This window comes from Galeopterus variegatus, unplaced genomic scaffold (assembly GCF_000696425.1).
Source record: "Galeopterus variegatus unplaced genomic scaffold, G_variegatus-3.0.2 Scaffold5139, whole genome shotgun sequence".
In the NCBI taxonomy this organism is placed as follows: domain Eukaryota; kingdom Metazoa; phylum Chordata; class Mammalia; order Dermoptera; family Cynocephalidae; genus Galeopterus; species Galeopterus variegatus.
This window is the reverse complement of record NW_007731250.1, coordinates 106311-123331: the sequence shown is the minus strand read 5'-3', so window position 1 is coordinate 123331 and position 17021 is coordinate 106311. Positions and strand designations below refer to the sequence as shown.

At 36.8% G+C, this 17021-nt stretch overlaps 1 protein-coding gene across 2 annotated transcripts in view; it reads right to left on the bottom strand.

Moving 5' to 3' along the window:
* STK4 (serine/threonine kinase 4) overlaps positions 1–17021 on the bottom strand; it is a 68950-nt gene that overhangs the window by 24476 nt on the left and 27453 nt on the right. The window contains exons 7-10 of one of the 2 annotated variants that reach the window (XM_008588983.1): positions 15491–15628; positions 10504–10632; positions 9670–9856; positions 6115–6452 (exon numbers count right to left, since the gene is read on the bottom strand). In XM_008588983.1, the coding sequence (XP_008587205.1) occupies positions 6283–6452; positions 9670–9856; positions 10504–10632; positions 15491–15628 (624 nt within the window). In that variant the 3' untranslated portion in view covers positions 6115–6282. Of the gene's footprint in view, positions 1–6114; positions 6453–9669; positions 9857–10503; positions 10633–15490; positions 15629–17021 lie in introns of those variants that run through there. The other variant, XM_008588982.1, reaches the window with a different exon arrangement.

The window sequence follows — 17021 nt, the reverse complement described above, 5'->3', positions numbered from 1 at the left end:
GGGGGGGGGGGGGGGGGGGGGGGGGGGGGGGGGGGAGGACAAATATTCACAAAAGACCAACAATGGCAGCAGAATTTTCATCACCAACAGGTAAAGAAAAATATCAAAATAATTCTTCAAAACACAAACAGAAAATAATAGTCAACTCAGAAGTCTATGCCTACATAAACTATATTCAAAAAACAAGGAAAACTAAGACTTTTATTAGACATATAAATTGTTAGAGATTCCTACCCATTACACTCTAATTGAAAGGATGTTCTCTGAGAAGAAGAAAGGGTGGCCAGAAGAAAAGAGTGGCTGAAAGAATCAATGGTAAACAAAGATACTAGCAGCTCAATATGTTCAAAAATCTAAGTACTGACTGTAAATAATTATCATAGTAGCTAATGTGATTTTAAAACCTGGTGGTACCAAAACAATAGGCAACAATAACAAAAGATGGGAGAGGCAGTTTGAATAAAAGGCAAAATGTTTTAAGGTCCTTTTTCTCATCCAAGAAGAAGATAGAGATAATGATTATCTCTGGAATTTATCAGAAAACGAGAAAGGTAAGCAGGCATATACTTTGCCAGTCAGTGGTAGAGAGTGGGGACAGAAGTTTAGGGAAAAAGGGCCGGCCCGGTGGCGCACTGCTGCAGTGCGCCACTTGGGAAGCGCGGCGGCGCTCCCGCCCGAGGGTTCGGATCCCACATACAGACCAGCCACTCACTGGCTGAGCGAGGTGCGGGAGCGACACCGAGGGTCGCGATCCCGTGGCCGGTCCCAGTCCGGTATGGGCGCGACACTGAGGGTTGCAGTCCGTTGCCAGTCACGAAAAAAGACAAAAAGGAAAAAAAAAAAAAAAAAAAGAAGCTTAGGGAAAGGGTAGAGACGTGAAGGATGTGAAAACTCAATCCAACAGAAGGAAATAAAAGAGAAAAAAAGTAGCAAAAGAAAAACATGGTGAGTAGAAAGCACAAAATAAGAGACTAAGTCCAAATATAACAGTTATCATAATAAATAGGTGAATTAATTTAAAATATAACTGATTAGGGGCCGGCCCGTGGCTCACTTGGGAGAGTGTGGTGCTGATAACACCAACGCCATGGGTTTGGATCCCTATTTAGGGATGGCCGGTTTGCTCACTTCAGAGACCATGGTGCTGACAACACCAAGTCAAGGGTTAAGATCTCCTTACCAGTCATCTTTTAAAAAATAAAATAAAATATAACTGATTAACAAAAATAATACATCCACATCAACACTATATATCAGTGCTTTGGGGATGCTGTTTTAAAGCTGTACTGTACTTAAAGAGAAATTTGTACCTTTCAATTTATCAACTACAGGCAATAAAATTTAAAAATCAAAAAGCAAAGCATTAGGGCCGGCCCGTGGCTCACTCGGTAGAGTGCGGTTCTGATAACACCAAGGCCACGGGTTCGGATCCCATATAGGGATGGCCAGTTAGCTCACTGGCTGAGCGTGGTGCTGACAACACCAAGTCAAGGGTTAAGATCCCCTTACCGGTCATCTTTAAAAAAAAAAAAAAAAGCATTAAATTCAAGACTGTGATCTCCATTCGTTATGTCTTAAATATTTCATGAAAAACAACATTTAACATCCATCAGAATAGAAAAAGGCCTGTCAATTCTTGGAGATGAGGGAAAACAGAATACCCATCTACTGCTAGTGAGAGTGTAAGTTATTGTAGTCAAAGTGTACACACCATGTGTATTAATCAATTCTTGTGTTACTATAAGAGAATACCTGAGACTGGGTAATTTATAAAGAAAAAAGGTTTATTTGGTTCAAAACTAGGGGACAGCTGCATTTGGCATGGAACTCAGGCTGCTTCTACTCATGGTGGAAAACGGCACGGCAGCCAGAGGGCGCAAGCAGATCACATGGCGGGAGAAGCAGCAAGAGAAAGGGAGCAGAGGTGCCAGGGTCCTTTAAATAAGCAGCTCTCGCAGGAAATAATAGAGCGAGAAGTCACTCACTACCTGCCTCCCCAGGGAGGGCATTAATCTGTTCATGAGATCTGCCCCCATGACCCAAACACCTCCCAACACTGTCACACTGAGGATCAGATTTCAACATGAGTTTGGAGAGGGACAATATATCTAAACTATAATCACCATGAGACCTACCTAGCAAATCCCTCTTCTCAGCATATACCCTACAAAAAGTCTGCACATGCCTTCCAAGAGATATGTACAGAGACATGCAATATAATAGCAAAAAACTAAAAACAACTTAAATGTCCAGCAAAAGGGGAATGTCTAAATACAGTGTGCCACATTCAGTCTATGTATCAACAAGAATACATCTCACCCAAAAAAACTATGTTGGAAAAAAGCAAGCTATAGAAAGATATACAACACTATATCTAAAAAAGACACAACAGCACTAGGTATTACTTATGGATATATATACATATGCAGTAAAAATACAGAAACAAAACATGGCAAGTAACATACCAAATTCATTAGAAAGATGGATTGCTGTTTTTTTCTTAGAACGTGTGACATAAGTCTAAAAAAAATCAGTATCTGTTAATTCTGAGTAACAGATAAACAAATTTTTTGCTATATTATTATTTGTACTTTTTAAAACTATAAATTAAAAAAGAAAAATAATATCCATCTCTTTGTGAGAATTAAATAAACTCTTTAAATATTTCATATAGGAATGATGCCTGTAATCTAACAGAAACTTTAAAAATATGAGTTTTCCTTATCATCAAACAAAAGTATTCAAGTAGAGTTTATAGGATATTTTGCCCTATATGTATTCTGCAGAAAACAGAAAAGTTACTACCATATTTTCTAGATCGGCACAACCGGCTAACCTTCATTTGTCCTTTATATGTCAGCTGAGATTTCACCTTCTCTCAGACTCCATTCAAGACTGTGTCAGCTGCCCCTCGTCTGGGACCCCATGTGAACTGTACTTACCTCTACCTGACCACTTATCCCACTGTGCTCTAATTACCTGCTGGCTGCTCAGAGACTGTGGCTGCCATGAGATCTAGGACTGCCACATCCCATACCTGCCACAGTGTCAGGCACAAAGCTGCATTCAAAAAATAGTTACTGAATGAAGGGATTCTTTGGAAACATCTACTAAAGAAAATAAAATTCTTTGAAGAAATACATGGCAATTTCATTAATAATAGAAATATAAATGAAAACTAACCATGGAGGACCTTTTTCACATGTTAGCAACAAAATAATTAGTGACAATATATCATGCCAGACAAGCCATGGTTTTAAATAAGATATTCATACATTACTATTTCCAAATATATAAACAAATTTCTATCACTTTAAGCCTACTATAATTTTTTATTATGTATCACTAGAATATCACTATTTGTTCTTTAAATGTACAAAAGCAAAGGAAGAAACAAAGGATAAAGGTAGCTGCTATTAATTCCTGTGGAATGTATACTGGTACAAACCTTTTGGAGGACAAAATGGCAATACACACCCACTAAATTGTTCAAATATTTCTGGAAACTTTTCCTACAAAACACTGAAAAGATGGAAAATTTTAGAAGATGTTCCCTGAGAAGTTATTTGTTACAGTGAAAAATCAGAAACAACCAAAATGCCCAGCAATGGATAAATGATTTTAAAACATTGTGAAGTGCAATAAATATAAAAAAGGGCTATGCAGCAACCTTGAAAAAGCATAGTTGGTACTAACTATGGTTAATAACTAAAAGATAACCAGAAAGCAGAATATTATCTAGGCAAATCATAACTATGTAGAAATCATACAGGCATATGGTCAAGAAAAGGAGTTCTTTTGGAGAGACAGGATTTGAGGGTGAATTGCTTTTTTAACAGGGCACCAATATTGCTATAGTAATGGTGGTGTAATAATTTTTTGAAAAGTAAATGAGAATAGAAGCAAATGAAATATCTAACTTTTCCAAGACAAAGAAGTATCCTTCTTTAAAAGAGAGATCTGTAAAGCTGCCAAAAAGTATCAAAAAGTTCATGAAAGGTTATGACCAGATGTCTTAAACAATAAATTATGAATGCAAGTCTTCCCATTTTCCTGTTAACGTTTCTTTGAAATTACAAACTAAAATTAGATTCTATAAAACTAACACAAACAATTATAGTGGTATGTATGTCTTTTCTAGTTAAGTGTATCAGAGGTAACAGTTACAATTTTTTAGAAGGCTTTTTTAAAAAGCAGTTTTAGGTTCACAGCAACATTGAGAGAAAGGTACAGAGATTTCCCATATCCTTTATACTTCCTGTACACACACAAGCATAGCCTCCCTCGACAGTTATAATTTTAATTACCAAGGATAAACATTTCACAGAGGTTCAAAATAGGCACCTGATGAAAGCCTATTTATTTTCACAAATTTTAACTTCTAGAAACTTCAGTTTACAAATTATATAATTCTTATAAATGTGTAGACTGTTAGAGTTGTAAGGGGCAATGAAGTAAATAAACTTAGTAATTCTTTAATTATACTAATTTAATTTCACTGACGCCCACAGAAGGAATATGAATTATCCAACACCACACAGATAGCTAGTATCTGACCCAGGCTTATACCTGGTCTATTTTAAATATTCAAAAATCAATTCTGAAGAAATAATATGATACCTGAGATTTGTTCTAAATTAATTCATTTTATTATTTTCTTTTGAGGGAGGTGGGCTGAAATATGATGGGCAGTGAGTTGATCATTTTTGAAGCTGGGTGACAGGTTCATAGGGGTCATGATATATTCCATGTAATTGTATATATGTTTTAATTTTCCACAATAATAAGTTTAAATAACTCCTAAAACAATAAAAGCAAAGATCTTAAAATAAGTGGAAAATCTGTTAAATTAGTAGTCCAAAAACTGAATTACAAAACTTGCAACAGACTGTTAGTGAACTGAACTTATTTAATGTTGTTTAGCCTGTGACTGCTGAGGTTTTTAAACAATTCTCGTCATGACTACGATAAAAGAGGCATGTTTTTAATTAAACATTCATTAAAGATGCATGTTTTTCATGCTAAAACCATTCAAGGTCAGAAATTGAAAAGAACAAACAATTCACTGAATTAATTAGCACTTGAAATATAAAAGTTACATTTGGAACAAAATTAATGCTTTAAATAAAAAAGGGCAGATTTTCCATAACGCATGCTACACAACATACGCTAATAGACCAGTCTAGTTATAATTATAATTATCTACATAATTAAACCCCTTAAAACAAGTGAAAAATATAACACTCAGAGTCAAAGAAAACAAAAAGAGGTCATCAGCTCATTACTGCAAAATGAACCTTCCCAATAAATCACACTGGCTATTTTATAAAACGGGAAAAAGGGAGGGAAAGGGAGTAAAACTGAATCTAGTACAAAGCATTCAGTTGATAGTTTATGTAACATCAAAGACAATACTTGTAAGCTGCTTAATCTCGAGTCTAGAGGATGAAACAAACCCAAGAGCACTGAATGAGATAAGAATTTAAAGAGACTAGAACAGGGCCTGACAATGTTTTCATAAATACCTTATAAGTATCCACTTAAGACCATAAAAAACAGTGAGAGGATGAAGAAGGGAGAAACAAAAAGGATTCATAAGGCAATGCAGAGTTTAAAGTCCTAATTTACAGTTTATGACATCAGCTATATTTTGGGTAGAATTTTATTTCTGATAATAACCCTAGAAAATTTGGGAAACAAATAGAATTTAAAATACCTATAATCCTACTACCAGTGACAACCAAGGTGGAATGTGGACTATGACAAATGACTCCAACTGTACCACAAATGAATCATCTAACTGCACTGATGAGGACAGAAAAAAAAGAAGCTGACCCGAGTAACTTCAGAAAACAATGTTTTGATTGGATACTGAAGGCTAAAGACATACACTGTATTCTAGCTGGTAAATTTGTTTCTCACAAGGGTATGGGTAACAATTCTAAAAAAAATACTTTATAAGTACACTAGAGTTGAACAAATAAGTAAATATACTGTAAATAATAGGAATAATAATAATAATATAGATAATGGGATTCCTCACTGTTGGGGGAGAGATGTTACAAGGAATGGAAGAATCAACCCTGTGGTACTGAAGTGGAGTCAAAGGTATCATAACGGACTCATTGGTTTATATACACATACACACACACAGATGGATATACACAAAAATGAATTAAATATGTACATATGTAAGCATTTCTCTACATATATACAGTATATTATAGCTCTGTCTACTGGGAGAGCCCAAAAATAGTGATCTTGGTTTCTAAATAACAATCTTCAGTAAAAGAAACAGGGCTCCATGCAGATATAGGTGATTCCAGAGCTGCTGCAAGGAAAACTTAAAATAGGCCTAGAGCAACTTGCACTGCTCAAACAAAAGAATGGAGGCATGCCAAAAGTACATGGGAGCCAACATGAAAATGCTCTCAACAGCCAGTCAGGAAAATCTGAGAAACAAAATAAATAATGATAATATGAGATAATAACCCAAAGAAAAAAATAAATATCTATGAGTCCACACTGATAATATATAATGGCACAAATAAATAAGTAGGTGACGAGGGACAATTCTTCATTGTGGAAATAGTCCAATTAATAAATGTAGAAGGAATGAGAGAAAAAGAAAATCACATCACAGTGCTAGCAGTTACAGTCAATATTTACCCATGGATGCCAACATTATTGGGAGAATATATGAGGTGAAACAAGATATTTATACAGTCTCAAAGTATTTTCTCCAAAATACTTATCAACTAGAAAGGGAAAAACAGTAACTTTACAGTAGAGAAAGCTGGCAGATACCACACTAACCAAATGATCAAGGATGACATCACCAGTAATAACCAGTAATAACACATATTTTATCATGTATCCCCTGGTAGGATTCACTGGGAAGGGAACACCACCTCTGTGTTATTCTTCCCAATAATACATACCTCAATATAACCATAGGAAAATATCAGGCAGACCCAAATTGAAGGATATCCTACAAAATAACTATCAGTACGCTTCAAAAGTTTCAAGATCATAAAAGAAAAGGAAAGACTGGGAAACTATCACAGATTGGAGGAGACTGAGAAACTATCACAGATTGGAGGAGACGAAGAAATGTAACAACTAAATGCAATGTGGGATCCTAGATAGGACTCTAAAACAGAAAAACAAATGAAAAAACTGGTAAAGTCCAAATAATAGTTAACAGTATTAAACAATTTTAATTTCCTCCTTTGGGTAACAGCACTATAGTTAACAATGGGGGAGCTAGTGAAGAGTATATGGAAACTCTGTAGTATTTCTGCAATTCTTCTCCAAGTCTAAAATTACTTCAAAACAGAAAGTTAAAAATTTACCAATAATCCTATTACCAATGATAACCACTTTTAATATTCTGATTTCCCTCCAGCCTTTTTTTTCCTTTTTCTTTTTTAGTCTTTTTTCTATGCATATATTTATCTTTTTACTTTTACAAAACTGGACTCATGCTATAATTTTAATTCCTTCTTTTTTCACTCAACAACACAAATATTTCCCCAATGCACTAAGTATTCCTCAGAAACAGGATTTTTAGTATTTTTATATGGTATTCTATTCCACCCTATGGATATACCACAGTTTTTTGGACCAATCATCTGCTAATTTAATTCAGATTTTTTTTTATAATTACATGTAACATATCTGGAAAAATTCTTGAATATCATTTGTCTACATCTTCAATTATTTTCTTGGACCAGATTCCTAAAAGTGGAATTTACTGAGTCAAGGGTTTGAACTTTTTAACCTTTTGATACATACTTCATTCCAGAAAGCTATACCAGTTTATGCACCCACCAACATTATTACCACTCAGCATCCATATAATCTGACCAGACGCCAAACAGAGATGAAGAGCCCGAGGCCCAAAACGAGAAAAAAAGAAAGCTTTTCCCTTCCAAAATAAAGGGTTAATTATAAATATAAAGACCATGATCTAAAAGGTGAAAGAGAGGAGGCCTGAGAACCACAGTCCTGGAACTGTCCATTCCAGCCACAATAAACCACCTTCAGTTCCCCTGAGCTCACGCACCTCTCTCTTGCCTCTAGGATCTTGTGCACACTGCTCCCTCTGCTGGAACATCTCCACTCACTCTATGTACTGCCAACCTTCCTGCCTTTTTCCTCCAGGAGTTTTTCAGTCTAAGTCTATTTTAAAACTCATTTCCTACATTGAATTGTTATTAAAGCAGGTGGCAGTTTCTGCCCTAGACTAGATAATGATTTCCTTCATGGCAAGGACTGTTTCTTCATTCCCTACTGTGTCCTCAGCACCTAGCAAAGTACTTGAGATATAGGAGACACTGAAAAAAAATTTATTGAATGAAATAATCAATGACAACGCAGACGACCTAGAGCAGGAATTAGCAGTCTTTTTCTGTCTGTAAAGGGTTAGACAGCAAACATTTTAAGCTTTGGAAACCATATGGTCTCTGTCACTACTATTCAACTCTGCCTTTGTAATGCAAAAGCAGCCACAGACAACACATAAGTGAATGGACATGACTGTCCAATAAAACTTTATTACCAAAAGCAGGTGGCAGGCCAGATTTGGCCCATGGACCATAGTTTTCCAATCCCTGTTTTAAAGGAAGAGCCTTTAAACTTTAAAAATGAAAGAAAAAAAGATGATGAAAAGATCATAGAGACTTAGTGTTTTAACCTATGCAAAGTTTAGGCTAAATTGTAATCATACAACTCAATTATTATCATTTTTTTTTTTTTTTAAAAGATGACTGGTAAGGTGATCTTAACCCTTAACTTGGTGTTGTCAGCACCACGCTCAGCCAGTGAGCGAACCGGCCATCCCTATATGGGATCCGAACCCGGGGCCTTGGTGTTATCAGCACCGCACTCTCCCGAGTGAGCCACGGGCCGGCCCCAATTATTATCATTTTGTACTTCCAAATTCCTTTTATCTGTGGGTTTGTCTGTAATTCACAGAATAAAGGGAAGGGCAATAGCTGAACAGTAGAGGAGAGCATGGTACCCTAAGATGGGAGCTGAACACAAGGTGTTAGGCCTTAGTCACAGGCGAAAAAGGATCAGCCAGATGTGAAAAAAAAAGCAGAGATGGGTTTAAACCAGAAAGAACTTGATAGAACTTTTAAAATTTAAACAGTCACCTTTAATTGACTGAGTGTTAGTAAACCTGGGTTAGACACATGGACTATTATGAAACTGGACTGAAGATAGGTAAATAGCTCAGAATTTCATTACGCTTTGAAACGAATTCTTCATTAAAATAATATATGAGGGTACTTCAAAAAGTTCATGAAAAAATAGAATTAAAAGATAATATGAATCTTACCATGAACTTTTATATATGCGGGCCTCCACAGATCAAGGTAAAGAAGGAAAAAATAACAAACATTCAATGAAAGAATGGCTATTCAGGTTCAAAAGCAAAATCCCTCCTCATTGTTGATGCTTTCTAGACCCTGACTTCACATGCCAGATTTCCCCCTCCCCAAACCTCTTGCCCCCACCACAACCCTCCAATATAAAAACTCCTTTGATTGTGGCAACAGAAGAGGGAACTCAAGACTGAGCCTGAATGGACCATGGGAACCCATCATCTCTGAAATGTGTATGCTATGTCTGAGAAGTTAGTATATTTGATCAGAGCCTTACTTTTCATAGTCCCTTCCTCTTCCTCATCCTCTGTATTGATCACCATGGTGCCCAGCTGTGATGGCAGTGTGTCATCATGCTCAATCATAGTATTGGCTCCTTCACTTATGGTGCTGGCTACTCGGACAGTGCCCATCTCGTCACCCACTGCTCGAACCATCGTGCCAGAATCCATTTCATCCTCCTCCTGCAAAAAGACGAAATCACACACCAGGGCTAATTAGATCAAAAGACTTTGAGTTTTCTGAATTACTGTTACTCATCTTGGTGCAAATATTTCTGGATTTTGACACTTGTTCAGGTTCTAAACTCACCTTGTAGAACTAAAAGGACTCTTATTTAATAAAAGAAGATCACAAACTTACCGATATGAGACGACCAGCATATCTAACCCTAAAGGGTCCTCTGCACCTTAAGAGAGTTTTGAAACACAGATCTAAAAAGCTGATGTGAGCATCCTTGGAATCTGAGGGTTGTGAGGGAGTCTATAAGTATAAAAGCTACATATTAAGTATAGAACCTATATTCCTCAAAAGGGCATGGAAAAACCAAGTCTCAAGAGAGCATTCTCTCTCCAAAATATAAACTAAATAAAATATAAGGGGGCAAAATAGCAAAATTTAAAAGTGTTTTAGGAAGCACTGAGAGAAGAATAGGCACAGATTCAAGCAAGCCTCTAGCAAGTCTTGGTCTAGGTTAGGATGCCATCATACAAGAAGAGTCTCCAACTTCGGGCTGATCAAACATCTCCTACTCATCTTACCTGGCTTGGCAATCATGAAATAACAAGCATTAATGTAATGCCTGAGGCCCAGAGCAATACCTGCCACTCACCGAGTTTTCTTCATCATCCTGGTCCACTTCCCGCTGCTGGGATTCCTGGCGTTTCAGTTTCACATCCATTGCTTCGTTAATTAAGTCCCGCAGTATTGACACTCCTTTGGCACTCTTGACAAATGGGTGCTTAAACGAGAAAGGGGAAAGCACTAGACACAGTTTATATGGCCACAGTGCAAAAGCAGTGCCTGGCACACTGCTTTGTTCAATCAATTAATGAGTCTAATGTTTCTCTTTATGCTTTGAACAATAGCTAAACCACACTTACTTTTGTAACTCTGAACAGACGCACATTCACGCTTTGCCTATCTTTTTCAGCCTGGCTGGAACGCCTATACCATTTATCTCTCAAATGTAGAGATTCTCAACAGGGTGGTATCATCCCATGAAGGAAGTCTTGTAAATGTGTTAAGAGCATGTTGTAGTGTTGCCACAATGTTTAGAGAACACAAATGGAATGAAACGAGAGGTAGGGACACTAGCAATCCTGGAAAGTGTGGAACAGTCCTGCCTGCACAACAATGAACTGTGGCATATTCTGCATGTCTTCAAATGTCTCAGAATACATGTACACTTTAGGAAATAATAGTGAAAAATTTTTCCAAGAGACTTACAAGAAAAAAAGAGGGCAATGTCTGGGGTCCTAGGCAGGAGCCGAGGGTGACCACCTCCTTGTCCTGGAACAGGCAAGAGAGCTACGCCTGAGATCCTATGCAGGAGCCAAGAGCAGCTTCCTCTACTCTGAAGCAGGCAAGAGAGCACACTGAAAATACCACCTTCTTGCAGATGGCCTACCTAGCCACCGCCACAGCCCCAGCTGCCAGAAAAGCAGCTTGACGCCACAACAGCAGCCACAGCCACTGCACAGGTAGCCCATCAGTGAGTCACCAGTAGAGACCAGAAAAAGAATAGGACAGCTCTCTCAAAGCCCACTACAGAGTGGTAGAAGAAGCAACTGCTCTATCAGATAACCAAACATCAACATAGAGATACTAGAAATAGGAAAACCGAACAAAATATGACACCACCAAAAGAATACAGTAATTCTTAAATACTAGACCCTATAGAATCATCCAAGCAACCATCTTAAGGAAACTCACTAAGATATAAGAAGACTCAGTTAGACAACATCATGAAACAAGGGAAAAAATCCAGGATATGAAGGAGGAAATTTACAAAGAGATTAATACCTTAAAAAAGAATATAGCAGAACCATGAGACAGAAGGATTCCCTCAACGGAATAAAAAACAAAACTGACTGGTTAAGCAGCAGGCTAGAACAAGCAGAAAAAAAGAATTTCTGATCTTGAAGATAGTGTTTTTGAAATAACCCAGGCAAACAAAAAAAAGGAAAAAAAGTATTTTAAAAACTAAAGAAAATCTAAGAGAGCTAGTAGAAGATAATCTTAAGTGCACAAACATTTGAATCATGGGTGTTCCAGAAGGGGAAGAGAAAGTAAAAAGCATGGAAAACCTATTCAATGAAATAATAACGAAAAACTTCCCAGGTACAAGGAGACATGGACCTTCAAATCCAGGAGGCTCAAAGAACACCAAACAGATTCAACCCAAGAAGATCCTCTCCAAGACACATTATAGTCAAACTGGCAAAGCTCGAAGACAGAGAGAGAATCTTAAAAGAAGCAAGGGAAAAGCATCAAGTCACCTATAAGGGAGTCCCTATCACACTAACGGCAGACTTCTCAACAGAAACTCTACAGGCCAGAAGAAAATGGGATGATATATTCAAAATACCAAAAGAAAAAAACTGACAGCCAAGAATACTATACCCAGCAAGGCTATTCTTCAGAAATGAGGAAGAAATAGTGTATTTTCCAGATAAGCAAAAACTGCAGGAGTTCACCACCACACAACCAGCCCTACAAGAAATTCTTAAGGAAGTTCTGCATCTGGAATCTGAAAAATGATAATCACTACCATGAATACACAAGGAAGAACAAAACCCAATGATAAAACCAAAATGCAAATGGGAAAGAGAAAGAAACTAAATCTTACCACTACAAAAAACTACAATAACAACATAATAATGCCCCTGCTTTATTTCTGATTTTAGTAATTTCGGTCTCCTCTTTTTTCTTGGTCAGTCTAGATAAAGGTTTGCAAAATTTGTTAATGTTTTTACAGAATAAACTTTTGGTTTTGTTAATTTTTTCTATTGCTTTTTAATTCCCTATTTCATATATTTCTGTTGTAATCTTTGTTATTTCCTACTTATATTTGCTTTTGGTTTAGTTTGCTCTTCTTTTTCTATTTTCTTAAGGTAGAAATTTACATTACTGATTTGAGATTTTTCTTATTTTTAATATAGGTGTTTACAAGCATAAATTTTCCTCTAAGCACTGCATAATCCCTGCAACCTATAAATTTTGATATGTTGCACTTTGATTTTTATCTCAAAGTACTCTCTGATTTCCCTGTGGTTTTTCTTTTTACCTATTGTTTATTTAGGAGAGTGTTGTTTAATTTCCACTCATCTGTCAATTTTCTAGATTTCCTTCTGCGATTGTGGTCAGAGAACGTATTTTCTATTATTTTCTATGATCTTAATCTTTTTATTTTTTTTATTTACTTTTTAAATTTTTTTTCCTTTTTTTGTCTTTTTTCGTGACCGGCAACGGGATCGCAACCCTCAGTGTCGCGCCTGTACCGTGACTGGCAACGGAATCGCAACCCTCGGTGTCGCGCCCGCACCGCGCTCAACCAGTGAGCGAACCGGTCTCTATATGGGATCTGAACCCTCGGTGGGAGTGCCGCCATGCTCCCAAGTGCCGCACTCTACCGAGTGCGCCACCAGGCCGGCCCATAATCTTTTTAAATGTATTAAGACATGCTTTGTGGCCAAAAATAAAAATAAAATATATTAAAAAAATGAATTAAACCAGTAAGTTAAATGTAGAATCACTCCCTAATTAGTTCTTCAATACTGTGTTTTAAAAAAAGAGAGAGAGAGAGAGATGCAAAAAGTGCAGTAATTTAGGAGGTGATTTTGAGAAGGGATGTTTACACTGAATAAAGACATTGTTTAGAAACCACTAAATAATTTACTCATCCCATTTATTCTTTCTATTCAATGTACTGCAGCATTTCCACATTTCCAACTACATGTTTAGGTTAAAAGGATTTTAGTGCAAAAGTACAGTTACAACAGAAATACTAAAACTGACCACAAGTATGTAACAGATGTAGACTCAAATATTATTTAATCAGCAAAAACACTTGAAACCCAGGGATATTGCTGAATTTTAGTAATAAAAATTGTTTTAAAGTTTTTCATATTAATACCATATTATGTTTTTGTTGCACATGTTTATAGCACAATGATAACAAACATATGCTGTGAAAGTTACACATAGAAATTCTTTTAGGGGGGCTGCCTGTTGTTTTCTAAACTTACTCTGATATTATACCTAGGGTTTCTTTTTGCAATCCATTCTATTCTCCATCACCCACCAAAACATATGTCTCTAAGGCTTTTATAAGTACTCCAGAGATTGAAAGTATGTATGCCTTAACATGTGGTGGGATCACAATACAGGAGATATCTTTCCATAAAACTTCATCACTACCCATCCACCCAGGAAGAGAATCTGGCAATACACTTAGAAGTAAAACCCAAGCTCATCTGCAAGAATATCACATTACATTACTCTCTCCACTTGTAGTCTATAAGATTGTTTCTCTCTTTCTCTTATCATATACAAATAAGTCTGGCCTATCATTACTTAACATCAGTTTTATGCTAGTGTCCACCCATTCATTTTCCTGTATTTATTGAATGAAATGGTTTCTGATCTTCTTATTGCTCTTAAATCTAAACTGATTCATGATGCCAGGTACAGGTATCTATTTCTACACCTGCAAGTTATGTCAAGCTGGGGCATTTTTACAATTGACATATATATTATTTTATTATAAAATATCTTTATATTTATCCATTATATCACAGACAATACTGATTCTTTTTCATTATGGGCATAAATAGATTTTATTATCTATGAGTTTCATTTCAGAAGAATAACAAGAGTGTTAAAAAATATATGCTGGTTATTAAAAGGGGGGAACTGGGTCTGAAATGGTTAAAAACCATTGGCCTAGCCCAGTAATAATAGCACATATTTGTCAAATTCATACCATACTACCTTCAAGACATGTAAAGCTTTATTCAAAGTTGCACACATGATATAACTTAATCTTCATATGATGCAAGTACTTTATCTCCATTTTATAAATAAGAAAACTACAGTAACAGAGAGGTTCACTTACTTGCCCAAGGTCACAAAGCTAAAAAATAGGGAGAAAGGACTCAAACCTGGTCAGTCTGACTCCAAAATCCAAGCTCCTAACCCCTAAGCATACTGCCTGCCAAATATCACCAATCCATCCTTCAAGGCCCAGGCACAGAAGCTACCTCCTCCAGAAAAGCACTCCTAGTATCTCCAGTCCAAAGTGGCTTGTTCCTATCATGAGCTACAACAATGCCCACCACTGATCTCAATTCTTTGTCAGAATTGGGTAGACTTGATGGCATTTGTGCTTTGGAATCAGAAAGACCCAGGTTCTAATGTCAGCTCTGTTGTTTATCAGCTGAATGGCATTAAATTAGTTGACTTCTCTAAACCTCCATTCTCTCACCTATAAAAGTGAAAGAATTCCCACCCTTCACAGGGTCCATGTGATGATTAAATGGCATTTAATGGCATTTAATGGCATTAAATAGCAGGCACTCACTCAATGTCAATTCCCTTTTTCTAATCCCACACAGCCTGAATTTTCTTGCATTATTGTCTTGTTCAATGAGTTAACATTCTTTTCCATAGCTTTTCTATTCAAATAGATACACGCCTCCCTAGAGGCAGGGAATGTCTTATATGTCTTTACTATCTCCATGTAGATGGCTTAACAGCATCTTTTGGTCAGCATGTGAATGAAATAGAGAGAGGCAGCATCACAGGGTGATTCATACCTGTAGGAGCTGAGTGGCTGTGGCTCTCTGCTCAGGGCTCTTTACAAGACACTGCTTCACAAAATCCGTGAAGTTATCTGACCACAGCTCTGGTTTTCGGAACGTGGGAGGAGGGTTTGTAGGAATCATGAAAATTGCCTGGTGAAAAAAAAATTTTGGTAAAATAAAAGTGATGCTCCAATAAAAATATGACTAGAATTACATTTGAAGCTTGGTAAAATGATTTCTCTCTTATCCGCTGATAAGCCTATCCAAATCCCAACAAAATCTAGGCCAACTCAAAGTAGGAAGTATGACGATTAGAGAATCTGATATATTTCTCTTCTTCCCTTTCCCTGTCTCATATGCAGTCTTGTCCCCTAAAAGATCTCACAATAACGATCGAGCTTTTGTTTGTTTGTTTGTTTTTGGCTAACCACAGTCCATTGCCTTTTAAAGCGAGAAGGCAAGACCTAAGGGTATCCATATCCTGAAGATAACCACAGACCCAGAGATGCCAAGTTTCCCTCCTCCTTCAAAGTCACCACCAGAGAACACTTATTCTATCTTATGGAATAGCGTGTTTCTCAATTCTAGAATCACAATAAAGCTAACTGCGATCTTTAAAAAAAAAAAAAAGTCACCACCACTCCTGTATATCAGCAGTGACTACAACGAGGTCATCAACCAAAAATCCCAAAAATCACGTGAAGTTAGTAACCTCCAACCCAATCCAATCAACATAGTTGGAGGGAAAAAAAAAAAAAAAACAATTAAAAATTGACTCACTACACTGCAGTGAAATTCTGTTTCGAAAAATAAGACTATTATTTACTGGATTTCCAAAGAAAGAACTTCAATTTTTTAAAAAATAAAACTTTATAATAAGCAGCTTAAATTATATTGTTTAAATCTAAAAATATAGCCAGTAAATCCCCCCACCCTTCCCTATTTCTGCCCCCCAATAAAGAGGGGAAGCTTATTTTTGAGTTCATGAATACTTTAAAAAACTGTTAAGTCTTTTAATAGGAAAACTAATTAATCGAAGAAGAGGAACAGCATATGGAGAGGACTATGAAGACTCTGAGGAAGGCAGGGGCTGGAGTCTTATAAAAGTGCTACAATGGGGGTTTCCGGGAGTGAGTAAAGCCTAGGAAATCCTCGGGGTATCGACATTGAGGGCAATCCAGTGGGTATGCAGTCTATGGGCCCTTAACACTCTAGAAGTGGATGGAAGTTGGAGAGTACAAAGCCTCCAAATGAAGAGAGTCTGGGGATCCACAAACCAGAATTCACAAATTTAAACACCTATACTAGCCAGGCAAGAAAAAGACAACAAATGAACCAGGCTGGGTGTTAGCGACACAAGTTCAACAAAATAGTTTGCTTTCCTCTTAACACTACTATAAAAAAAAATTAGAGAAAAACACTGTAATAAGTAGCAGCTGATACCTGGTGACACAACAGGGAATCGTGGAAACTGAAAAAGTGGAAAGCTCATGCCCTGTATAAAGGAGACAACACTACTCAGCTACAACACTACTCAGCTCCC